The sequence below is a fragment of the Trematomus bernacchii genome, unplaced genomic scaffold (genome assembly GCF_902827165.1).
Source record: "Trematomus bernacchii unplaced genomic scaffold, fTreBer1.1, whole genome shotgun sequence".
Taxonomy (NCBI): Eukaryota; Metazoa; Chordata; class Actinopteri; order Perciformes; family Nototheniidae; genus Trematomus; species Trematomus bernacchii.
Window position 1 is genome coordinate 10,779,375 of NW_022987593.1, and position 27,887 is coordinate 10,807,261.

Consider the following 27,887-nt stretch of genomic DNA (forward strand, 5'->3'; position numbering starts at 1 on the left):
TCAGTTAAAGAAAGGTTTTATTCACATCACATGACAGTCATCAAATCACAGTATATCTCTCGTGCATAAAGGTTGATGTGTGGAAGGCAGGCACAGACCTCCACAAGTATGGCTCCACACTCCTCCTGTGGAGCCTCGTCAGCAGTAGTCGGAGCAATCCTCCTCCACATAGTTGGCTGGAAAGAACCCCACCTTGAACCAAAGGAGAGTAAGATGAGATGGACCGTTATTAATCCCCATGGGGAAATGCATGAGTTTAAGCAGCAACAGAGTGAGCGAAACAGATTAACACAAGAATAATACAATTAAAGATTAAATTAAAGTGATATACAGGTAAGTAAGTAGTAGCTGGTAAGACAAGACACCTCAGAACCTCTAAATAATAATAATAATACACTTTATTTGTATAGCACCTTTCATGCACAAAGCAGCCCAAAGTGCTTTACAGAGAACATAACAACAATATTAAAATAATATTAAAATTAATACAGAACAAGATAAAACATCTACATGTGTTTAAATACAACAATTTAAGAAAGAAAATTAAATATGTTAATTAAAAGCACACAGAAAAATATACAGTAAAACATGGACATAGTGAGAATTGAAAGTTAACCCAAATTAAAAGCCATATTAAAAAGTTAGGTTTTTAATTTGCTTGTGTTTTTGTATTCTCCTCCTCACCCGGCCGTACACCTCTCCCTTCCACCACCCGTTGTGGCCCTTCTTGGAGATGATCTTGATGGTGTCGCCCTCCCGTAGCGACAGCTCTGAGCGGTCTCTGGGGGAGAAGTTGTACCGGGCCCGGACCACGCCCAAACACTTCAGACTGCCTCCTGTCGAAGCAAGGCAGGTTACTTTAGAGAGCAGATTGCACACAATGTACAACAATATCTGTTTTTTTTAATTTTTTTTTAATTAGTGCGAATGCTGTGCAACACATTCAAACCCCCACTGTCCATGTACCCTTTAAAACAGACAGCCACACTACCTATTACCAGGTGTGACTGTGGCTCTGTGTTACTGCATTGGTCTCTCAATTATAAAGTTGCCGGTTCCATTTCGACAGTCATCATGTTAATATCTTTACACCTTACTACAATTGATCAGCTAGTTATTGCAGGATAACACATACTTAGTGGAGATTTATCAACTATTGCACATCACATTTAAACATTATTGCTAAAAGTAATTTGTTTATACAGCTACAGTCACCATTCAGCTATTCACATATTCAGCTTTCTCTGCATTTTCAGCAACAAATGTGCGCAGCTTACAGAATCTGCACGCATTTTCAGCAGGTAATGCCTTTTCTAGTTATTATTATTAGTACTGTCGATTTTTATTCCATATTTTATTCCTTCTTATTCCATTGCAATGTAAATACTGTTATATTGTACTATATTTTTTATTATTTTAAATATTTTTCTGTGTTTTTAATTCTTGTTTTACTTGTATGTATTAGAATTAGAATATGGAGGGATGAAACCCTCTTTAATGGTCTCACATGCAGAGCACACAGCACACACAGTGAAATGTGTTCTCTGCTTTTAACCCATCGTAGTACCAGGAGTCTAGTACTAGGAGCAGTGGGCAGCTATTGTACAGCGCCCGGGGAGCAATGGGAGTGAGGGGGGAAGGGGGGTGTCCGGTGCCTTGCTCAAGGACACCACGGCAGGGCCCAGGAGGTAAACTGGGACCTCTCCAAGTACAGGGTTCATACACCAATGATTTTCAATGACTTTTCCATGACCTTTACCTAATTTTCCATGACCAAAAAAATTACTCTTTCTCAGTGGTACCACTGAAAATGGTTTATTTTAACATGGAACAGGAAAATCAGGTCTGCATATGAAACATGTTGTGCCTATCTAAAACAAATCCAATAGTAGGCTTACTAGCTTCTACAGGCTAAAGCAACTAAAATCTCTCACCAGCAAAATACCTCGTCAGTTAAATGCCATTTTACGTTTCATTACTATACGATACAGTATTTATTATCATTATAGTATTACTATTTTGGCGATTAGATAAAATATAAATTATATTTGATGCAACTTTAGTTACATTTCCATGACTTTTCCAAAACTTTGGGAAAAATATTGTTTTCAATAACTTTTCCAGGGCCTGGAATTAGCATTTTGAATTTCCATGACTTTTCCAGGTTTTTAATGACCGTAAGAACCCTGCAAGTAGAAGTCCACACTCCATATTTAGGTCTGGTCGGGGACTTGAACCGGCAACCCTACGGCTCACAGTCCAAGCCCCTACTGACTGAGCCACTGCCGGACACCACGACACATGTCAAATTCCTCCTACGTGTAAACCTACCTGGTAATAAACCTGTTTCTGATTCTACACAGAGAGGCGGATCAATATCACATAACGGTAAGAGAAAAATAGTAAATCCAATTTATTTTTCAATGAAGATTTTATTTTAAACTCTTTTATTCTTTCTTCTTCTTTCACTTTTTTAATAAAGATTCAATAAATAATAAAAAACCCATGAAAAAACTACCAAATTAAAGAACAATTTCAGTGCAAATCAACCACTGAGTGCACTTTTTTTGTTAAAAGCAGTCATTAACAAATCAGTCATTAGTTTATTTTCTAAAAGTGGTTGAAGTCGAGTTTTTCTAGCAGATTGTTCCAACAGGAGATTGTTAAATACATATTTAACAATTGAAAGAAGCTTCACCATGGCTTGTTCGGTTGGGAACCACCAACGTTGCATCATGGATAAGCTTAATAGAAGAGTTGAACATTCTAGTAAATTATCTTAACCGCTTTCTTGCAAAGACTTTGAAGCAAATATCTATATCGCTCTCATGACTGTGGTGTCTGTATTTTCGTTTGACAAATCTTCAAACTATTCCTTGAACAGGATCGTAGTAAGGTATGCGAGGTAATATAGATGTACTGTACCCGGTGTGGTGTTTGGTGTGGCGTTAGGTGTGGCGTTTTGTGTGGCGTTTTGTGCGTTGTTCGACGAGTTGCTTTGCTCCGGCTGTTTGAAAGGCGTGAGCAGCGTGGTGTCCACATCCTTGAAATACTCCTTCAGAGAGTTCTGCTGGTAAAACTGAATCATCTCCTAATGCAGAAAGAAGACCACAAGCAGGAGGAGAAGGAGAGGAACATGTGAGGCAGAATATTGGATGTGGTTTAAGAAGATAAAATATGATTTCATGTAAAGGGTATGTTTTTTCTCCAGTCAGTGTCAACCTTTTTTAGGTCTGAAAGACTTACGATTATTCCCTTGAAGGCTTTCTTCTCATTGATGCGATACAGGCCGTCAGTGGACGTGATCTTAATGTGTCGGATGTCCATGTTGAACCTGGAAGAGCAGGTTGTGGAGAGAAGAAAAAAAACACACTTTTCTACTTCTGCAAAAAAAACATGACTCTCATAATCCTTTGTTTGAGAAAATGTATTCTCCTGCTTTTGAGAGGAAGTGTTACTTCGGCTCATAGAAACCCAGCAATTTGTGTGAGACTGTATTTGGTCATTCACATGTCATGTCATGTCAACACAATGACATCCGGTATGCAGGTTAAAGCTGGGCTACATCGCTAGGTTTGTTCAGGCTATGATTAAAGACTTCTGGGCTACAGACAACCAACAATCATTTCAAAGGACAATAATAATGATATCATAAGTTACCAGAGCATATGATGTTTCTTTGAATTGAAGTTCGAATTTTTTTTATTTGTTATTACCGGGGTGTCAAACTCAAATACACAGTGGGCAAAAATAAAAAAATGGGTACTAGTCGAGGGCCGGACTGGTTCAATGTTTATTGCAAAACTTATTGAAATGAACTTATTGCACATATTAAACCTGGAACTAACAAAGCTGACATTATTGCCTATAAAAACAACATTAAATAATCAGTTGCATTCATTTCTTACGGCTCTATCTGCAGCTTTTCCAGTCATTTCTTATGATTACATTTTCCCACAGGCCAACAGCAGCTTCAAAAACAATTTCCCTCAAAGAAAAAACCAAACATGCCCTGTTGTCTCAAGAAACAAAGTGCAGAAGGAAACATCCATTGAAACTCAGAGTGCTGCTCTGATGCTAGTTCAAGCCAGATACTTGGCATCTCATCTTGGGTGCAAGGTCATCAATGTTTGGGCTCAGGCTCTGAGCTGAGGAAATCCTCAGGATTGAGTGAAGGTGTGCTTGCAATATACCGGCGGGCCAGATCTAATAGTAATTAGAAATTATCCTGCGGGCCGAAATTAAATCCACCAAGGGCCTGATTTGGCCCCCGGGCCTTGAGTTTGACACATGTGGTTTAGAAGCTGGACACAGATACATTTGTGAACTATAGCTTTAAATGTATTTTAAATTATTATAAGGTTACACTAAATATTCTGTCAACTGATCAATCAGAGTTACGAACAGACTTTTCCCCCCGACTATATCTCAATTACTATGTTTCAACATGTTGCTGAAGACCTGCTTTACATTGAAATCATTGAAATGGGGTTGAAACAATATGATACTGCATGTAACGAGACATTTAAAAAAAAATACAGTTTTTAAACCAAATTTAGCGCAGGTTTAACCCATACAGTCTATGGTTTAACCTAGCGATCATTGGCCTGTAAATGACCAAAGCAGTTAATACTAAAGAGGGCATCTTCAATCTTAAAGTAACATTTTCACTAGATGAAATTATTTTCACTGATGAGTCTGCGAAGGCTTACTTGATGCTGATTGCGAACTCTCCTCCATCTTTCTGCCGCACGAGGAACGTCCCATCAGACCGGGACAGCAGCAGGTTTTTGGCAGCGGTTCTGTCCATGTTCCCAGCAAACCTTCAGGCACAGCGAGGATCAAAACGTTAAAACAGAATCACACAATGAAAGGTCTGTTTCAATAACAGTTACCCAGTTCTGCAATAACACGGTAAAAACACACTATAATGTAGTTGTGCGAAAGACATTTCTAATTTCATATTAATGTACATTATGTTTATACACAGTCATGGGTGCCCAGAAATGAGTTGGAGTTGTTAGAAAATACATCAACAAACAAATATATCTGATAGCAGCTATGTTTATTTGTTGATTAGAAATGCTAAATAGGATGACTTGAATGAAAGTGTCCCCAAATTGTTTTTATTATTATTTATTGTGACTTCCACATCTTCCGAAAACACTCTGATTAATTACGCTTATGTGAGAAGTGGTGCAGTTTTTGTGTACATTAGTGTTGTTGTTTACTCCAGTGTCATACTTGATGTTACCACCAGGTGGCACTAAAGTATCTACTTTCAAATCATACATGGTGACTTTTGCCAAAACCTGGTATTCACGAATCACGCTATGTTTTTTTACTTTTTATAGTGTTATTTGAAGCTGTTTGAGTCTTAAAGAGTTAGTAAAATAGTGTTATGTATGATAGGGATACATGCCCGATCAGCGCCACAATGATACTGTTTCCCCAAAGCTGCTTTCAGCACTTTTCAGCATCTGGTTCTGTTTTTGTGACAGTAAGTGTTTGCTGTATCAGCTCTGTAGTGCCAACAGGCCTTCTGCACTGCACACACAGGAGGAAGTTAAACGTTGAGTTTTTGTTCCTGTAGAGACTCACCAAATGGTTGAAGACAGGTCTGGGGTCTGCCTCTGGGAAAGGGTGAGATCACACAGATGTTAAAGCTAAAAGGTCTGTGGTCATGGTGCTATCAGTTCTTCATTTCAGATAAACAACTGTTAACTACTATTGGTTTCAGTCTGTGAAATGGTCAATTGCTGCAATCTAAATGAGTTTTTATAAACTAGGAGGAACCTCTAACTTCTCCAGCTGACGACTTAGTCCATTATTTCTTTACAAGTCTTTTGATATGTTACGTTGAATATGTAAACAGTGAACATTTGCTAGATTTCCAGAAATAAAAATGTAGTTTTGAGAAAACAGCCATAAGAAAAGTCATGTTTTTAGGGGAAAAGTGTTATATAAATCATGCTATGAATGATACATGACAAAAGCCCTCCAGAATAAAGGAGCGACAATGTAAAGTCTATTGTATTTGCTTTTCAACTGGTGAAAGTGTAAGAGCAAACGTCCGTCAAGATATCTGTAACCCCTCACGGTGTGTTTACTCACGGGGACGTAGGGGTGGACCTTATGGGAGGGGAACCATCCCATCTGACCAACAGACATGTTTCTTCCCTGAGGGACACACAACAACAAATCACATGGCTGAACTAAGCTGTCATTGCAACAGATAAATGAATTATCAAATCAAATGGATAACTTATAAACAAATCATTCCCAAGGAAAGAACGTTATGCAGTTAGTTGATATTGAGGCAATTGAAGCTAAATTAGTATGCAGGGTTAATTAAAGGTGGGGTAGGTAAGTTTGAGAAACCGGCTCCAGATACACTTTTTGTTATATTCCATGGAATGCTCTTAACATCCCGATAGCAATGAATATCTTAAGTGCTTTGACAAAAAATCCATTAAAAAATGTCATCTGTGGAAGCCGTAGTACTGTAAAAAGCACGACCAATCATTTTAGCCGGCCCGGCTAAAGTAACTGGATGGCCTACCTGCCTGTCAGCCTTCCATCTGTGCACAAACTTATCTCGTGCCCTCATTGGTCATGTGCGTGTTCGTGTGTGTTGGAGGAGGGGCTCTGTAAGGAAGTGGCAGATTTTCTCCGGTTGTGTATTTTCTAATTCTAGCGATCTCGAGTCGGTTTCTCAAACTTACCTACCCCACCTTTAAGGAAGTGCAACACATGAAAGAGTGTTAAACATTAGATAAATCATACGCACAAACCCATTGTTTGCGTGATTATCCCTTAACAACAACGACTGCACATCACTTACAATAATCATAAACATACTTAATATTTTAGATGAATCCAAATGTCTTTACTGCCTTCTTTTTGTGTTCATTTAAAATGAATTTTCAGAAAAAAAGATTTCTAATCATTGTGAATTGATCTTTTGTAAAACCACACAGTTTTGGGGCAACTATCAAATATTGATGTTTCTAATGAATACTTGATTAAACCAATAGTTAAACAACACAATCTAAATTGCTTCCTAGTGCCACAGTAAATAACTGACAGATCAAGTGTGAGGAATAGATGTTTTTCTAACGTCATAGGAAGCGACGACATTCACAAAAACCCTGAAACCAAAGCAGCGGAGGTGGTTTTGGTTTTCAAATCAAAACCATTTAAAATGAATCGCACAGTGGAATTCTGGTTGAACACGAGGGAGGAAGTGGAACGAGGTACAGAGAGGAAAAACACAAAACAAACTGAAAGACACAAAAGCATCTCACACCTACACTTAACCACAGGAAACATGACAAAATAATATGTGTGGTTCCCCCCCCCCCCCCCCAGCCTTCAGAATACAGAAGAAGGAATTTGGGTTTTAACGCTACCTCCCACCACGGCAGCTCAGCATCAGCCCGGGTCAGCTCGATGATGTCACCTTTGGAGAGGTTGATCGGCTGGCCGAAGCCCACGGGGGGCGGCGGCACCCCATAATACTCCTGAGACGCCTCCATCTTTGGAAATCCTGAGAGGGAAGAAGGAGGAAGAAGGAGGAAGAAGAAGGAAGAAGGAGGAAGGAGGAGGAAGGAGGAAGAATAGGAGGAAGGAGGAGGAAGAAGAGGCGTTGAGACCTGAGGAAGGACGTCTGACAGGCAATGCAATAATTTGACCTTCATGTAACATTTATGTATAATAGAAGGTGATTATTAACAATATAAACGTAATATTAAAACATTTATTATTTCTTACCAGTGCTGGATTGTCCGGAGGATCTCTGTGTTTTATGCTGGAGGAGCAAAACACAAACAAACTGGAGTTATTGTATTATCACCAGAGATGGGGTCGTTACTCAAAAAAAGTAATATATTACATATTACTTATTACTTTAAAAAAAAGTAATATATTACTTTACTTCGTTACTCTCTACATAAAGTAACGCGTTACTTTACTCGTTACTTTACACGCAGGGCCGCCCCTCCCAGGCAGATCACGCAGACTGCGGAGGGTGCTTCATTTTGCGGAGGGAGCGGCCCTGTTTACATCCTCACTCTGGGTTCGGGGGTCCTTAGCTATTAGCTTCACGTTAGCATGTTGTCTTTGCAGGTGCTTGTTGAGGTTTGACGTTGTGTTTGCAGCAGTGGATAAAAGCTTCTGGCCTGGACACAGTTTGCACCTCACCGTCACATTCCTGTCCTTTCTTCGGACTAACTCAAAAATAATGGGCATACCTCCACCCCTCGAAAATTATCGCTGTTGACTCAGCCATGTTTATGCACTGCATGTGGACACGCAAGTCGCGCAAATGTTACGTAAATATAAACCTGCGGCGGAAATCCCTCTTGTCTGTCAAAGGGAGAATCTAGTAATTCTTCATGTTAGTAGGCTAACTGTAGTGTGATTACTGATTTTATCGAAGTAACGAAGTAACGCGTGTCGGGCAATGTTAGTAACTGTAGTGTGATTACTGAATTATAAAAGTAATGCGTTACATTACTCCATTACCGACAAAAGTAATATTGTTACACCCAACTCTGATTATCACAAATTAAATAGAAAAAGGACATACAATTTGACATGTAAGATAGTGTTCACAGAGAGAAGCGAGATAAAACAATATTACATCCACAACATCCACAAAGTCAAAGCTGTATGTCGTCTTACCTTCTTCAAAGTACCAGCATGATCTGTCAGAGAGAACAGTCAATGAGAGAAGTTATAATTAGGCTTATTCGTGGAACAGTTATAATTATGGAAACGTGTGATATTTACAGTAAACTCATGTATTATCTTAACACGATCACATGCACGCAAACAGACCTGAGTTTCGGCCGCAGGCGGGGACCCTGCCCAAACACTCTTTATGTGCAGCCATTTTACAGCGAGTGCAGCGATAGCCCTGGAAGAATATCCCTCTGCAGACGACAGATGGAGAGATTCAGACAAATAATCAAATCATTAGAGTTAAAGGACCCCTATTATACTGTTTTTCATCATTATATTATAGCTCTCAGATATATACAAAACATGTCTCTGAAGTGTTTGGCTCCAAACACCAAACAGATCATGGCAGCATCCCATAATCCCCTCTGTTTCAGCCCTGTTTCAAAAGTGCTGATTCTCTGTCTGTTACTTTAGATGAAAATAAGGAGCCCCTCCCCACGCCCCTCTGAGAGATATTTGGTTAAAAAGAACACAATGTTGCTCTAGGAGGAGATTCAGGTGATAAGGTAGGGGGGGGGGGGGGGGGGGGGGGGGGGGGGGCTTACCTTGGTTGGTGATTGGCTAATGGTAACACAAGCCAACACATCGTTATGACATCATAAAGTGTCCAAAATCTGATCAGCTCATTTTCAGACAGGTTCTTATAAAAATGGATCAGGACAAAAAGAGAGAAAATCTTTTTTCCAGAAACTTTCAGAATCTCTTTACACAGAGGGGACACATGTTGATGTAGAAGAGACATGAACAAGTGGATTTTGCATAATAGGTCCCCTTTAAGAGAAGAAATGTCAAGAAACAGCTGGTGAGACACAGTACCTTAACAGCATGGAGCAGGCCTTGCAGCAGGTGGTTCCCTCGAAGCAGTGCATCTGGAAGTCGTGGTTGTTGGCTGTGGAGTTTTCTGGGCACATATTCGACCTGCAGACATGACGTATAACTGTTTTCAGAAACACTGGGATAAGAAGCATTCATAAAGCTAGTTTTCACTGGCAGGTTAACTGTCTTTTGTTGGGAAAATACTGAATGTACTCTTCTAATATCAGAGTAGCACATGATAACAAAGGCCCTACGTAGCTGTAACAGGAAGTATGATTACCTAGAAGAGCATCAGGACTGTTTTAGGCATAAGATAGCTATGTGATTAACATGATGATCCAGCCTCTATGGAGATAGACATATGACTGTCATGTTTATTGCTTACGCAGGCCTTCGCTAATCTGAACTAAACATTGTATACTGCTTTGAACCGGTATTCTGCATCTTGTGACTGCGATACTCTTGTATTTAAGGCATGTGAAGGACACTGTTCTAGTTTGTCCCACGCAGCTCTGTATGTGACGACTACTTCCATTCTTGCAAGGATCATAAATACATGGATCCTGATATTGAAGCTCAAGCCGGTGACGAGTGATATTTTTGCTATCATCTTTAAAGAAAGTAAAACACTTGTTGTTTTCAAGAGAATGTCTATTTAACAGCAGCAACACAAGGCAGTTGGCCAATAACCAGTGATGTGCATTTCCTCTATGGTTGAGCAATCAGCAAAACTTCACACTGCAAGTCATTCTCTGTCAACAGCAACCTCAACTCATTCACTTTCTCTTCTGATGTGTTTTACTTGATAATATTTACTGAATGATCCTTTGAAATAATAGCATATTTAATTAACTTATAGGGTACATTTTTCCTTTCATTTGTATTTGTTCCGTTCATGGTATGCAAATCTTAAGGTATAATAATCGTTAACAAAACATGTCTCTATAAACACACCATTGACCGAAAAGGAGCATAAGAAGAAATCTTATATTGCCTTCCTCTTTCTAAAAACAACAACAAAATAAATAGAAATAAATGGTCTGTCCTTCATATTTCTTTTGCACAGTCAAACGTATTCACAGCCAAACATAACAGTATCTTAGGATAATAAGAGAGACACAAAAAAATACTTATTTCCTACTTGACAGTTAACGGAAAGAAAACAACACCAAAACATCCCATGTACAAGGAACTAGGGATGCCAGCGATTATTCGATTTTTCGAATATTCGTTACAGTCTCCATAATCGAAAATTATTTTTAAAATTCGATTTTATTTATATATTTTTTATTATTATTTATGTTTTTCTTTTTTTTCCTGGCTTAGTTTCAACCAAAATATAGACTAATGCTAATAATAGTATTAATAATTGTAAATGGCCATTGGTCACACCAGTGGCGTCGCCTGGCCTGGGCATCCGGGGCTTTAGCCCCGAATGTTTTTTCTGTAGCCCCGGACAATTCTCCCTCAATAATATAATACATTAACCGTGCTTTACGTACGTGAACCTCATCATGACAGAAGAGAGGACGGCAGCACTGTAATTTCCCGTGTTCAGTGAATGCAACAGAGGCATGACACCAGACCAATCAGAGAGTTGCATGGAAATAAATGTGTGCTTGTGTCATTCAAGCTCGGCTCTGTGTGTGTGTGGCAATAGCGCATTTAGTGTGATAGAGAGAGAGGGGGAGAGAGAGAGAGGGGAGAGAGAGAGAGGGGGAGAGAGAGAGAGGGGGGAGAGGGGGAGAGAGGGGAGAGGAGAGGGGAGAGAGGGGGAGGGGGGAGGGAGGGGGGAGAGAGAGAGGGGGAGGGAGGGGGAGAGGGGAGAGAGGGGGAGGGAGGGGGGAGAGAGGGAGGGGGGGGGGAGAGGGGGAGGGAGGGGGGAGAGGGGGAGGGGGAGGGAGAGGGACCGGTGCCAGCATGGACCATGTTGTTAGCATCTGGTTAGCGAGCTGCACTAGGACATAAGGAGCTGTTTGTTCCACAACAAGCTGGAGGAGAGTCCTCTCCTCTCAGACTGAGAGACTCAGGTGAGCTAAAGGACTCTCTGAGTGTTTAGATACATAACTTTAGTCTAAGTTATCTCAGTGGGTCTCAAACGGTTTGGTCACAAATTATTCAAAAGATTATTTACGCGGCACACCTTCATATGATCATTATAGTTATAAAAAAAATAAGAGAATAAAGGAGAAACAGTTATGAAATACTATATTGCAGTAAAACAAGAATAGAGTTCAAAAGGGGAGTGATTAGTAAAATATCCTTAAAGAAAAAGTACATCTGTTTACAGTTCTGTTTCATATGGGTGTTGAGAAAGGTATCCATAGATCTCTTCATTTTGCTCTCAAAGTGCACCAGATTGATGCTTTTAACTTCAATATTTAAAAAAAAATCTTCCCGGGGGAGCATCCCTCCGGACCCCCCTAGAGGAGGTGAGTCCCCCACTCATAAAAAAATACCACTTTACCCCTGCTTATATGCCGTGAGCTGAGCTGATTATCGAGCCTTCATTGTAACAGTCGCGGGTGTACTGTGTGGGGAGTGTTGCAGTGAAAAATCCCACTGTAGTGCCGCCGCCACTGTGGGCTAAGCCCCGAATGTTTTCAGGTCCAGGCGACGCCCCTGGGTCACACCACCAGTTTGTTTTACAGAAAACTTGGAGGAAGCCGCAGACTGCTGCAGCCTGCTTCACACCGACCCCGCCCTTCGTCACACGTGCGATTGATTTATTGGCGATATACAGAACAGTGAGAACAACACAACTAAAGATGAACAAAGAAGAGGTCCTCGTGGAACTACTTCGAACTGACAAGTGCAAATGAAGTAAAATACAAGCTCTGCGAAAATACTTTTTTTTTCTCTCCCGCGGGGGGGGGGGGGGGGGGCGCGGCGGCGAATAATCGATTAATATTCGCCAGGGCTGTCCGATTTTGATCATGGTCAGTTTCTGGCATCCCTACAAGGAACCCGGACCCTCTCTCACAACATTATATAATGGACCCTTTCCTTTCCTTTTTATAATATAACATTGCTCTACCTATTGTGATAGGAAATAGGAAAATACAAATAACTATAAAAATAACGGGCAAACATTTATTCTCCTTTAACACAGTTTTTGGTCTCTGCTTCGTCCCTTAAAAGCAACTTCTCTCATTATTCAGTCATTTGTTTTATTATTATTGTAAAAATATTGATCATAGCCACTTTAAGATTTTCCATATTTCATCTGAAGATTGCAGGAATAAGCCTTTAAAAATAAATGCTGTAGCATCAGATGTGCTATCAATAATATGAGGCTCTATGAAAGGCCAATCATTGATTCACCAAACACCAAATTACTCCTCAGAAATGTATAGTTGCATGAATGTAGGTGAGAGAGGAGAGAGAGGGGAGAGGGAGGTGAGAGAAGAGAGAGGGAGGAGAGAGAGGGGAGATCCTTTTTCTCATATTTGTCAAGAATTCAGAGTGTGTATTTCCATGGGTGTGCATGTGTGTAACTTACTGAGCCATCTCAAACTGCTCCAGCCATTTCTTCTTCAGTTCTCTGGTTTTGAAGAACAAGTCGTATCCACACTTCCCGTTGTTCTCCAGCAGGAGGAACACATAGGACCACTGTGGACAAACACACACTGTTAGCTCTACGTATGCCTAATAGATGAACTGTGTGGTATGATTGATGTCACAGAGTAGCAGAAAGACCTTCTTGTTGTCCTTTTCTCCTGCCGCTTCGTCTCGTATCTGGTAGTGCTGTAGTTCAATGATCTCCTTTAGCTCAAACGTCTCTCCGCCCTTCTTCTTACAGATGAACATGGCCTTGTCGAATAGGAATGCATACCTGAAGGACAACCAAACACACACAGATTAAACTAAACATCAGATACATGGAATTGAAATGAATAAAAAACACGCCGAGACTAATACCACACACACCTGTCCTGTTTAGACTTTTTCTCAGGACTGCAGATCTTCAGCTCTCCGTCGATCTTAGGGCGACCATAGAAAGCTAGAGACTGAGTCTGAAGAGCAGAGGACAGTGAGCATGGCCAGTAAGAAAGACATCTAATTAAAAAATAAAGACATTAAAAGTGAAACATGTAACTTCACCATGTTTTCTATCGACAACTGGAAAGTTGTTATCTGTCGGATGATCTCATTGTCTCGCTTCACCTCGTTCACACACTGCGCCAAGTCCTGCAAACACACACACATGGAAGAATGTTATATCCTAAATACTGTAAATCTACAATTATTAGCCAAGGTATTTACTATCTTTGAACATATTCAAATGTGGGAAAGGTCACTAGATACGACAGGCCTTTAACACCTTTCCTACAAACTCAGACAAAAGGGAAAGGGGTGAAAACTATGAACAAAGAAAGGTGGGGACATTTTTTATTTGTAGGCGGGCAGCAAGGTCATTAACAACATGGTGCAGGAATAAAACTAAATATTGTTGCCTAGTTTAAATATGGTTAATTTAGCAAACAGTGGACACAATGGACTTGACATCACCATATTTAAATCCTATATACTTTTTTTTAATGAATACGATTTTAAATTGTTATGATCGGTCGACTCCAGCACTGTAAAAAAAAATGGAGGAACGGACACATATTCAGATTTTTTAAGTACACTTCATAGACAGTCTCTGTGGTTTACCATGCCAATAAACTGAATTAATTTCACTATTGCTCATGATGTTTGTAAAAGGAAATTAACATTTGAATTGTGGAGAATCTCTGACCTATCAATGCTTTATTGTCATTAGCACATTAGCTACAGTGTAGATATGGCAATGAAAAACTTAGGTCACAGGCTCCTCCAATGTGTAGCATGTTCATATTTACCTGCGTTTAATTGAGACCTGAGCTTATTTTATTTATCATCTAATTGGGGATTTTAATTAAAATAAGTTTTTACAGTATACATAGATCCTTACTCTCATGGCATCAAGAGCTGTGCGGAGGTTCTCCTTATCTGCAGCGTCAGTGGTGTGCTTCAGCAGCTCCTGGAGCACAAACAGAGGATGAAGAGAGAGACGGGAAGAGCACACACACACACACACACACACACACACACACACACACACACACACACACACACACCACACACACACACACACACACACACACACACACACACACACACACACACACCACACACACACACACACACACACACACACACACACACACACCACACACACACACACACACACACACACAACACACATCACACACACACACACACACACACACACACACACACACACACACACACACACACCACACACACACACACACACACACACACACCACACACACACACACACACACACACACACACACACACACACCACACACACACACACACACACACACACACACACACACACACACACACACACACACACACACACACACACACACACACACACACACACACACACACACACACACACACACACCTGTAACAGCAGGTGATATTTGAGGACCCTCTGCATAGGGACCATGAGTAAATCTCTGAGAGAAAACCGTCGACTATTTGCTCTGTTTGAACACTCCTGAGAGAGAATGAGAGAGAGAAAACAGGAAGTAAACTTCTGCAGTACCCATAGATGTGTTTAGATGATGTTGTGCAACAAACCCAGCCTTCCCTCCTGTTTTCCTTGTGGCCAAATGCAGTACTTAAACAAAAAAATCCACCACTGCCCAGAGATCTTTTACCCTGAAGATCATTATAATAATTATCTTCTTAGTTCAGAATGAATCAGTACAAATGTGAACCGTTAACAACCCAAAACCACTCCATACAGTACCTTAATCAAAAAGGAATACAACACTTCTGCTCTGTGCAAAGATACTGTTATGTGCAGACTCCTACTTCCCCTGTGCTGCTGTGTTTTAAAGTCTTCCTCACCTCCAGTTTCATTCTGATGTCCTCTCTTGTAGTCGAAAGCTTATCCAGGGTTTTTGTTGCAGTTTCCACCTGACTACAGTAATGACCGTACAGTAATAGCCTGGGGGGGGGGGGAGAGTATATAAGAACACAAGACAACATACGTGTATTTGTGGTGTGAGTGTGTGTTGGTGGTTGTGTGTTGTACCTTTCCTTGTAGCTCAGAAACACCTGGTACAGGTTCTTGGCTCCATAATCTAGGATGGAGCTCCGGACCTCCGCCAACATTGTACGATGAGTGTTGGCCAACTCCTACAAATACACGTTCACATAAAAACATGTAAACAAGGCTTGATACATGAAGGTGAACATACACTGTTACTCCTCTCGTACCTCTATGTTGATGAAGATACTCTCCATGTCTTGCTCCTGGAGAAACTTTTGAAGAGGCTTCATAAAGTGCTGCAAGAGAAAAAAGTTGTTCGTAAAAATGTATGTATGCTTGTGTGTGTGAGTGACTTATTCCGTGTGATTTATGTGTGTGAAAATGCATATCTTTCGTCAGACAGTGATCGTGCGCTCACCTGTAATATAGATTGCAGTGTATCCGAGTATTTCTCTTCTGTCTGTCTGATCTCCAGCAGGCAACACTCTCGTTTGTCCACCTCAATCTTCTGCTGCTGCAGGAACACACACAATATGTCATATAAAACATGAAGAGACCAGAGTAGATGATATTTAAAGTGTACCTATCATGCTATTTTTAGGCAATAGCATAGGTCTCAGATATATACAAAATATATAAAAAACATGTCTATGAAGTGTTTTGCTCAAAATACCAAACAGATCACCCATTCTAGCCATGCCTCATATCCCTCTATTTCACTTCCTGTTTCAAAAGTGCTGATTTTGGGTATAAAGCTTTAAAAAAAAAAAGAATTGATAAAAAAAAAGGAGGGGGCTGAGCTCATGCGGGACCTGGCAGCTACTGTCTAAACGAAATACTGCGGTGATGAAACGCCATAACATGGATTATCAAGGATTATTTCTGAAACCGTATGGAGCTCAAAGGCTTTCTCTCTTGCCGGTTATACCACCAGGTGAGTTCTTCACACACATGCTCTGTGCAGTTCAGGTTAGCTCTGAGTGTTAGCGATGCTAATGTAAACACCGACCATATTACGTCCAAAACAGTCGGGCATTGTTTCTGATAGCAACGTTTCTGATAGGGCCGTGGGTGTAAAGCCAGCCTACATTTCCGATATTACGTCATATCGGACGCAAATCTGGATCAGCTCCGTTGTAGCCCCGTTTTTAGAGATTTGGGTACGGAGGAAAAGAGAGAGGGTTTTATTTTCTGACGCTGCGTGAGTTCCCTGACACACCGGGGACACATATTTATGTATACAAGACATCAAAAAGTGCATTTTGCATGATAGGTCCCCTTTAACATTTGTTTTATCTTGTATTCTCCATCTCTCTTAAGCCTTGTTTACATCTTACAGTTAATCACAGTTTTGTTTATTTTCTTGATGATAATTTGTATTGTTTAGCTCTTGATCTTCAACAGGTTAGGTAATGCAAGTCACTTTGACTACTTCAGGTTGCATTCATTGTGTTTTTAGAAGAAATGTGTATTATTTTAAACTGTAGTCCAATTGAAGCATACAGTACATGTTTGACAACAATAAGAAACTAAAAAAACTGGTATTTTTCTCTTGAGGACCTGTTAATTTCTGAACTGGACTCTCTGCATTAGCATTCATAGCATCTCATTCATCCAGATTGTGCTTTAAAGAATGTAGTAGCTGGGTGACATTTAGACATTATGTATTCCCTGGATTGTATTGAAATGTATTTGATTGTATCTGAAGTAAACTGTGAAGGTAGTTCCTATCTGCAAATGGAGAAGCATTGAAAATGATCTGCACAACTCTGAGTACTAGTAGTGGATCTGTGGTTCCCAATCGTGAGGTCATAATATAAAATACATTTGAAGGATCCTGTCATGAGTAGAAAGATTGAAAATCAGACTGATATTTTCTTGCTAGAGACTGTTTTTTTATATTTTTGAACGGCTAGCATAGTCAAAGCTTGCAGGTTGCCAAACAAAAGCCCAAACCATCGTTTTGGTTTGAGGTCTACTCACAATTTCTGGTTGTTCCTCCGTCCTCATCAAGTCTTCATAGATCTCGTCTCCTTCGTTCTCCTCGTCCTCCACAAAGTCGTACAAGTCATCATCCTCGTCCACTGTTTCACTGATACACACACACAACATTGTTATCATCACAGTATTTGTATTTCATTCCTGTGATTATTCTGTACTTTTTCACATATTTTGGCTGATAAATGTGAATAAAATCCCAGCTCTTACTCATTGGATTTATTGAATTACATGAAAAAATGATACTTAAAATCTTTACTTCACTGCTCGAATAGAAAATGCTTCAGCATCATTTGAATATAAAGTGGCTTTGGTTGGGTTAAAGTTCAGAACAAAACTAAAAATAATGTTTTAATGATGCATTATTAAGACCAGCCACTTAAAGGAATTGCTTTGTATTTTAGTTTATTTTTACTTCTTGCAGTTGGCATGGTCTGTATGTGTCTGCATGTACCGATGTCTGTTCTTTTTACTCTCCTGCACAAGGTTAGAACAAAGGGAGATAATGCTATTGATCAGCGCTACGATATATTATAGGAGCTTGTATAACTACCTCTTCATCATATACATAATTATTTTAACATTATTTTGGTAAAAGACTCACTCTATCTGGTCGGACAGGCCGCTGTAAATCTCATCGTCAGGAGTGCATCCTCCCAGAGGGAAAGGCCTGGAGGAAACGGTGTGAGTAGGTGATGGTGAAAAGGAAAGAAAGTGGATTGAGAATGACAATAACATTGATATATTTATCAAGTGAATAACGTTCCTATTAAATTCACATTGTAGCGCCTATGCCAAATAAACTGTGATATGTTAACAAATATAGTAACTAACATTAAGGTCAAAATAAAAAAAAGTTTCTACAAAATCCAGTTTTGACTGACAGAGAAGAGTCTGTTCTGCTGTTATCAGATACTCCAGATCTGGAACAAACAAATACAGCCACAGCTATTTTGCATTTTAATGAAATGTTTTCGAACAAAGGAACAATCTAACTCCTCCTGCAGGAACCAGAGGTGGAGGCTTGTGTATAAAGAGATAATGAAACACAAAAAAATGAAGTGATAGAATGAACGAACTGTATTTCTTTAAGGTATTTGGCTTTTTCATTTTACGTTACTTATAAACTTCTTGGCCCATGGTTTAGCAGAGTCAGATTATTATTACAAAATATGAATCCACTAATAAATAATGACATACTCTTACAACTTAATCGACCACGAAGGAAATCAAGTAGCATCACTAAAGAGGTGATTACAGATTAATGCATCAATACACATAATGAAACAGTTATTCTGAAATTAGCCATTTGGCCTTATGTGCACATTTAATTTTGGTAATTTAGAGTGAATACTTTTATAGTAGAGTTGTAATTAAAAAAACGTCTTGCTTTGATAGAACAAGTTGAAAAATACATTAATTAAAACTTAAACTGTCCTTATACTGCGTACAGTATACACAAACTTACAATACAGTGTACCATGTATGGAACCTTTATTGCTTATAATGCTAAAAACAAGGGGGTTCAATTAGATGTTACTAAAAAAACTGAATTAACATTTCAATTACGTAACAGAGGAAGGAAGTTACTTACTGAAGTCTCTTTTGTGTAGCAATGGGCGAATGGGAGAGGATAGACAGAGTGTCTATAACCTACAACACACACACAACACACACACCACACACACCACACACCACACACCACACACCACACACACACACACACACACACACCACACACACACACACACACACACACACCACACACCACACACACACACCACACAACACACACACACACACACACACACACATCAACACACACACACACACACACACACACACACACACACCACACACACACACACACCACACACACACACACACACACACACACACCAGCACACACACACACACACACACACACAGCACACACACACATCACACACACACACACACACAGCACACACACACACACACACACACACTACACACCACACACACACACTACACACACACACATCAACACACACACACACACAACACACACACACACACACACACACACACACACACACACACTCATTATTATATATCATCATTAGTTTTATTCTTATTCTAACAAATTCAGATTGTTTAAGTGAGATATGCAGTATCATGATAAGTAATCTAAAAAAATTAGTTTCATGAGAGATGTGATCAGCAACAAACTTAAAGATGTCACATGGCTGACCAAATTAACTTGATTATTTGTTCTGATTAAGCCTACAACATGCGTCTACTTTCCCTGCCTATCTGGACCTGGTGTTTTGTGTTTTGTGTTTCAATATGTTAACCTCTGACTCTTTATATCCAGAGAAACACTTGAACTAAGTTTCTATTCTTTCAGAGGCTAAAATAAAAAGGAGGGCCTGTCTTGACTATTCTGGTGGTATAAAATAAACATTATGTCCAAATAAAGTACATTCTTCTTAGTACTGCTGAACTTGTTTGTTTGATTTCTAATTTTATTCAAGACAGAGAAGGAAGGAAAGTCTTAAGAAGAAGTGAAAGTCTTAAGAAGAAGTTAAGAAAAAGAGACATTTGACTGGACTAATTTACAGTAATCTTGCCATAAAAATAACCAGACTTATCAGCTTCGTGGTGCAGATGAAGATGAGAAAAATGCAACCACTCTCATGTCTGTCTGCGTGAACAAAGTTACACCATTTGATGTGCTTTGTTTTAGATTCCAATTTTAACTTTCTGGATTTGTTCTATTTTATTAGTATTGTGATATTAATCTTGAGATTTGAATGTTATATTAGTTAACCATAAGGCTACATTACATGAAAACATATTTAATACATATATCTGTTTATTAAAAAGTGCTTCCCACGTACTCTTCTCTACTTTCTTTATATTTTTTTGAATATAAAGCACGAAAAAGTTCAGGAAAAACTACCTTTTGAAGATAATAGGGTAACAACAAAGCTAAAGTCTTCGATTCAAGTACTTTAACATTAAGAAAATCCACCTTTCTAACTGTAAACTTCACAAATAACATATTACATTGTGTTGTGTGTATTTGTAGGAGTATTCTCAGTGTGTTACTACTACTTTTACTTCAATAAAAGATATGCATACTTCTTGTACCCCTGTAAATGATGCTGTTTTACACTTGTGTGTTTAATGTTATTTATTGTAGGCTACTGAGTGACTGACTGGTCGCTGTAAAGTGAAACCAGAAGCTCAGTGACAGCATTTTTCTGTAAACTAAAAAAAAAAGAATGTGTACTTTAAAGAATACCCCACAGTTAAGTTGAAGTCCACCTATTGTTGACTCATTTCGTTACTCCCTCTTACTTTGTACGTTCAAATCAAAGAGCACATTTCAAATGTCCTGGTTCACACCAAGGTGCTGTGGTTGCACTGCAGCGAAAATGAAAGAGTGAAAAACTGAATTCATTTGTTCTCTCAGCCGCTTGAATTATAAAATCACCAAACTACTTCCTGTCAGGGCTGTGTGGGTGTCTGCAAGCTGCAGTGAGAAGTCAGGACTCTGTTCACACTTCTACTATCATGACTGGAGTATGAGTTCACTTATGAAGCAAACGTAATAACTGTCCTGTAATAAATTGGCAGATACCTTTGCAAAGTCCCGAACATCAAACAGGTCAAAGGCCTCAAACAGTTCACTCTTTTTGAGATCAAACTTCTCCTGACAAACTCCCAGGAACATCCGGATATTCTTCAGGCACAGGAACTAAAAAACAAACAAGAACGTTACTTTACTTTTAATGAAATGATTTATTGAGCAACAAAAAATGTTATCAACAAAAATGTAGTTTCTATTAAGAGTTCAAGTCATTTATCAAACGACACGTGTCAACAGGAACACTAGAGGGTCTGTGGGGCCGTACTAGCTAAATGCTAACATGCTAACATGAGCACAATGTCAATTATGTTGAGCTAAACTAGTAGACTTCACCTTGATAGTGTAGCATATAAGCCTTCTTATCATTAGCATGGAAATTACCTAATTCTGCAGGTGTTTTGTCATGAACCTAAGACTTTGATAAATTACATTTTTGACCTTTTATCAGTAGGATTCAACAACTGAAAACCGTTAATGTGTTAATTTGATGAAAAAGGATCCTCTTGTGGCGATATAGAGGAAGCATCAGGTGCGGTGATCACCAAAGTGAGTGAAACACTAATGTCTGCATTAAAGAGTTGACAAGATATTTCAGTCTAGACCAAAATTCTGGCTAATAAACCAACTAACTGAACAAACAACTTGCTGCTAAAAGAAATGACTTTTGGTAGGCAACAATATTTTTCTTCCCCAAATCTGTGCAAATGTTGTCCTGGTTTGATGGTTTATACAGCATATGGTATAAATAATCACCCAAATCTGGTTTACACATTTAAAGCCAACTTCCTTCCAACTCATGTCCACAAGTTGTACCTATCTTTTTGGCATTTATGGTCAAATAAATCTAATATTTTTGATCAATCAAATTCGACTGAAAAGTAGTCATTATTTGTTCTTGTGAGGAATATAGTATGAAACCATCCATGTTATTTTTGTGGCAATGAGACGAGAAACCTTGATATAAAAATATAAAAACCCCAAAACAAATACAATTTAGACTAAGCATTTGAAAGACGAAATAGTGTGGTATTACAAACACAGGTAGAAGGTAAAGCAGGCACATATACAGAATACAGTGTTATAAATTACATAACATTTCTAGGGAACTTAAACAATATTGAAGTTGTTGTTAAATATCACACTGGCATTGTTGTTTAACTTTCCCACATTAGGTGACATACATGGCAAGTGAACAGCTGCACTTTATATCAACGTGTATATAAATGCTTTTCAGCCACACAGGCCGCAGCAACACGAAGAGCAACTAATAAGAGCAGCACGAAGGCCCTACTTTCATAACGAAAATATAAATGAAACCACAGAGAGGCGGCGCACAGTAAGACTGACATGGCGGTCAGACATGTGTCGCTTTACATAACTTCCTGAACCAGCTCTCTCCCTCTCTCTCAGTCTTCTGTGACTCTGTCTGTTCAGCTGTGGGAAATGCGGAACTCTAATTTGAGAAAGGGGAAATGTTGACTTCTTACTGATACTGCTGCACACATGTCACTCTGTTAGGAGTGCACACAGGCACAACTACATACATCCCTGCAAGCTGGCGCGGTGTTGCAAAAGAACAGGGAAGATCCTCCATATGTGTAATATCATCAGCGTTTGTGTGGGGGGGGGGGGGGGGTTACACGTCAGAGTGGAATCCCGTTTTCTGTTACCGGATGTTTCTTAACCACTCTTGACCTCATAGGATTTACCAGAGTTTCACACACACACACACACACACACACACACACACACACACACACACACACCACACACCACACACAACGACACACACATCACACACCCCACCACAACACACACACACCCAACACACACACACACACCACACACCCACACACACACACACACACACACCACCACACCCACACCACACACACACCACACACACACACACACACACACACACACACACACACAACACACCCACACACACACACACACACACACACATACACACACACACACACACCACACACACACCACACACCACACACACACACCACACACACACACACACACACACACACACACACACACACCACACACACACACACCATCGCGGTGACTCCTAATGAATATCATCATGGACTTTGCACAAGTGCGTTCAGGCCGACCATGTGACAGCCTGTCTCTTCGTCAGACTCTCTTGTTCTCTGTGTTTCTCGTTTATTCATTTGTTAATATGCTCAGTCACACACCGATTTATATTTCTCTCTGTCCACTCAGACATAAGTTATCTTTCTTACTTCTGCTAGGATATGTTTTCAATCCAGTTTGCTTAGCCGCATGATTGTTAGTTAGTATTATATCTCTAAAAGTTTGACAAGAAGTTTTGATGAACGACAGTCCATGTTTATGGGGTGGATCTTTTTTTTTTTTTAATACTGTAAATGTTTTTGGAATGGGGGAAACCGCTAGCTTATTCTGTCCAAATGTAACAAAAGCATCTCCAAAACTCAAAATAATAACACATGTCTTGTTTATACAAATCTGTACGAAAAACAAAGCCAGTCCGAGTCTGATAGCGTACCTTAGGTATTTAAAACATTCACATGTTTCTATAACGCTATTAACAAGAAATCAGGTTGATCTTTGCTCAAGAAGCTCAGTTCAATTTAGTTGAATGTAAAGGTCAAGGTTGCAACCTTAAAACTCATGTATGCTGTCTTTGAGTACTTAGTATTTTTTCTCTTTGTCTATCATTTTTCTCACTCTTGACATCCCTGTTCTGTCCCCTGATATGATCAGATATAGATCAAATTATTTTCCTATCCGACCAGGCATCGGCCTGGTCTTTAGGGAAATGGAATATGGAAATGCATCAGGAAAAGGTGTGTGTGTGTTACCTGGGACATCTGTGGGCGCAGGTTGATCTCTCTCAGGTTGACAGCTTGAGGCATCAGGTTGTTGAGCAACTGGCAGAGCAGCACACCATCTCTCAGAGCCTGAGCCAGGTCACACACCTGGCCCAGCACACACACACACACACACACACACACAAAATCAGACTGAGGCACCCAGACCCAGATATGTGTTCAATTACAGGTGTGTATGTGACACAGCTGATTTACCTGTGCACCCTCCCATGTGACCCGGTGGTTCTCTGGAAGGACTCGACATTCGATCAGCCACATCGCACACTGCCGCCACAACTCCATCTTTGTTTTCTGATGAACAGATGGATCAATAGATAGGATATGAGGCCAAAACAATGTTACACCTTATGGATTCTTACAGGCACAATATTCAGAAACCAGTGATCACTATTGGTCCGTACAACACCCAGTAGCAGCAAATAAGTCAGAACAAGTTAATGCTCTATTGGCAATGAGAGAATAGTTAGTTTGACAAGAGGCACAGTTTGTTCATGCTGAATTGAAACATATTCATTGTCTGAATTCACGCATTCAAAAACCGTTTGAAGCGTGACCATTTTTGGCTCCTGCACCACACAAGTAGCTCCGTATCTCACTTTGTCACAGTTTTCTTTGTAAACTACAACCTTGATATGGAAATGATTGAAGATGCACCAACAGTCTGACCTGGAGTACAGCAAAAACGGAGCAGTCACTCTCACACCGTCCTCTACAGTGAAACATCAATTCTTGAAATCTAGCTACAAGCTAAAATAGCCACTACTCAATTAGAAAGCCTTTCTAAAATGTTCTAACTGCATATCAGCGTGTGATGAGTATTATAATCTGCTCTCACCTCTTAGTTTCTCCTGGCAGTTGTATGTTTATTTCCTCTGTGTTCTCCTCCTTTCATTATTTCATTGTAACACTTTAGCGCTCTTGTTCTGCCTTTCTTCCGTGGTGGGTGTTCTGCAGAGCTGCACTGTGTCGAAGACTTTTAACTATATGCCACAACTTCCTTTTTCCTCTGACGCACCCTGGTAGTTGCATGCACTCACAGATGCACACACACACACATGCATACACAAAGAGCTGCTGTTACAAGTGGTGCAAGTTAATAAAAGAGTGTGATCTATGCGTGAAATGGTGTGTATTATACGTGTTAAAGCGACCAGATAGAATAACTGTGTGTGCAAGTGTGTATGTGTGTGTGCACTACAGAACATGAGTATATCGGAAGATAGATGTTTTGCAACCACATTATTTAGACAACTGCCGAACAAACTTCTAATGTGGTGAAATTACTTTATTTAAGGAAACTACAAGATGCTTGTGAAAGTGTTATTGAAGTGGCAGTCAAAGGCACAATTAAAAGACATCAAGTTGAATGTTTCTTTACATAGATACCCTTGTCTCAAAATGCTGCAATAATTACAAGATATAATCTGTTATCTTAAGAGGAAAATATACGTTAGTCCTTATTCGTGATTGAACAGCTGATAATTAATCTGTAAAGATCGTTTTTAAGTTTAAATACAGAGATAGGAGGTTGTCACTGTATCATTTTAAGTACAACATCTGGAGCTGGATGAATAACGGAGCATCTGACAGACAGTACCTAGCAGAGAGTTTACTGGGATGTGGGCACATCATTACAGCTATAATAAAACATCCTATACATGCAAATCTTAATGACCGGATCAACAAAGTGTTAAACTACTAGTGATACCAGTAATTCCAGCTATAGAGTTATGATGTACTCGACTCTAACTCAAGCAGACAGTAACGAAATACAATTAAATACAAATGTGTGGTAATTTCAAGTTTTTATTCTGAAGGGCTTGCATTACATGCTACTTCTAGTTTACTTCAAATATTGTACTTTTTAGTCCTACATTAATTTGAATGCTGTTGAAACAAGTTACTTTTTTTCCATCTTTTCCATATGATCGATTATAAAATATTATGCAGTAGTTCAACAATAAGTAACTTTAAATGATCTAGCTTTAGTAGAAGTACTTTTACTCATACTGCAAGTATCACTTTAAGTCCAAAGAAACACATCAAGCTCCAAACATGCTTGATCCTTCAATACCCATGATGCTCGATATTATCTCTCCCTGCCCTGTGATAACCCAAATTGTTCAATTCATTGACCCCAGTTTGTCATCAGTCACAGAATAAATAAATACTGTCTCTGACCCTGTCACCTTGGAGAAGGGAGTTCCACAGGGCTCTATCTTGGGGCCCTTGCTCTTTTTATTATATGTAAACAATATTTGTAATCAGATGCAATTTTCTACCTATCGTATGTATGCTGATGACACTATTGTATACTCGTGTGCTCCTTCTCTGGATATGGCCGTTTCCAATTTAAAATCAGATTTTATCACGCTGCAGCATGCGCTTCTTGATTCTAAACTGCTATTGAACAGTAAGAAAACCAAAGCAATGCTTTTTGCTCCCAAGTCAGCGTCCTCCTCTTGCCTCTCCATTGACACCCTTGATGGCGTTTCTGTTGAGTTTGTTGATACCTACAAATATCTGGGCTTTTGGTTGGACAGTAATCTGAACTTTAAACACCATATTGAAGTTTTAACAAAGAAATTGAAATTCACTCTTGGCTTCCTTTTCAGATTTAAATGTTGTTTTTCAATTTCATCCCGTAAAAGGTTGGTCTCTGGCTTATTCCTGTCCCAGCTGGACTACGGTGATACCATTTATAGATTTGCCTGTCCCACTGTTTTGGCCAAACTTGACCCACTTTACCATGCTGCACTGCGTTATATATCAAATGCACCCTATAGGACTCATCATTGCACACTGTATAGCCTAACTGGATGGTCCTCACTTACTATGCGTAGGATGCAGCACTGGTTTTTATTAATGTATAAAGCCATTTTAGGTAAGCTTCCACTCTACATATGTGTCAGATTTGCCCCAGTTTGTGACTCTTACAACCTCAGATCCAGTGCCTGGATACGGTTCCAGGTACCTACTGTACGGACTGAGGCTGGAAAAAGGAGTCTTTCTTATTATGGTCCTTGGTCTTGGAATGACCTTCAATCACGCCTTAAACTGAGGGCACTTGTCTCTATATCATGTTTTAAATTGAAGTTGTCTGAAGTCCTCACCACCAGCTGCTCTTGCAGTAACAAGTAGTGTACTTTTTTTATTGTCCTAATGTGCACAATGTAGTGACTGCTTTTTCGTCTTTTGTTTTCTTTGTTATGTTCTCTGTATTTTATATATTTGTGTTATGTGTTATGTGTAACGTCCATACAGGGATGAATAATGGTGTATCTTATCTTATCTTGTTATGAATAAAATACCTTCATGTGTGAAATTGTTGGAGTGCCCCTTTAGAAAAATACCTGTGTCATGCTTTACTTCAACACTAGGTGTCAGCCTTGCACACATCACCTTTTTTCCTGCAGATACCGTATCTCCTGACAAACTACCTGGCAGGCAGGTTGCCAGACACCAGATGCATGCCTATCTCTGACCTGACATGTTGACAGCGGCCTATCAGCCTCACATTTTCAAATCTACCCTTCTTGTTTTTCTGAACTCTTTCCCTCTCTCATGACATGCCTGAACCTGCTCTCTCCACCTCTTGAAAGTTTATGCTAATCCCTGCACTGTGATTTGCTGTTGGCTGTGGGGTACTGTGTGCCCGCCGTACGATCTGATTGGCTTTGTGAGAGACCCTGCAGGTTTGAGGGGGAGCGGGCTTCCAATAATACCACAAACA

General features: G+C 39.6%; 1 protein-coding gene across 2 annotated transcripts; it reads right to left on the reverse strand.

The window, feature by feature from the left end:
- LOC117482243 (proto-oncogene vav-like) lies at positions 1–25,128 on the reverse strand. Of its 2 annotated transcripts, XM_034130289.1 has the most exons (29): positions 24,990–25,128; positions 24,350–24,445; positions 24,125–24,241; positions 21,252–21,368; positions 19,218–19,276; positions 18,228–18,293; positions 17,609–17,717; positions 16,044–16,139; positions 15,853–15,921; positions 15,668–15,771; positions 15,481–15,580; positions 15,029–15,124; positions 14,501–14,569; positions 13,666–13,752; positions 13,492–13,577; positions 13,261–13,396; positions 13,064–13,173; positions 9,562–9,663; positions 8,842–8,936; positions 8,686–8,708; positions 7,774–7,810; positions 7,413–7,549; positions 6,115–6,180; positions 5,602–5,633; positions 4,713–4,823; positions 3,247–3,334; positions 2,926–3,091; positions 685–836; positions 1–192 (listed from the first exon to the last, which is right to left on the reverse strand). In XM_034130289.1, exons 2-29 carry the CDS (start codon positions 24,434–24,436, stop codon positions 139–141), a joined length of 2,571 nt encoding a protein of 856 aa, XP_033986180.1. In that variant the 5' UTR covers positions 24,437–24,445; positions 24,990–25,128; the 3' UTR covers positions 1–138. The 2 variants fall into 2 exon arrangements, with proteins under 2 accessions (XP_033986180.1, XP_033986179.1); XM_034130288.1 differs by lacking the exon at positions 24,990–25,128 and having other exon boundaries at positions 16,044–16,136.
- Positions 25,129–27,887: the final 2,759 nt, after the last annotated feature.

Bases quoted from the DNA above. Each gene is read 5' to 3' on its own strand.
- LOC117482243 (XM_034130289.1), bottom strand. From the start codon at position 24,436: ATGGAGTTGTGGCGGCAGTGTGCGATGTGGCTGATCGAATGTCGAGTC. The intron at 15,581-15,667 runs GTACAACACACA...CCCCCCCCCCAG, and splicing joins TTTCTGAGCTACAAGGAAAG to GCTATTACTGTACGGTCATT. The intron at 193-684 runs GTGAGGAGGAGA...CTTTGGTTCAAG, and splicing joins AGGGAGAGGTGTACGGCCGG to GTGGGGTTCTTTCCAGCCAA.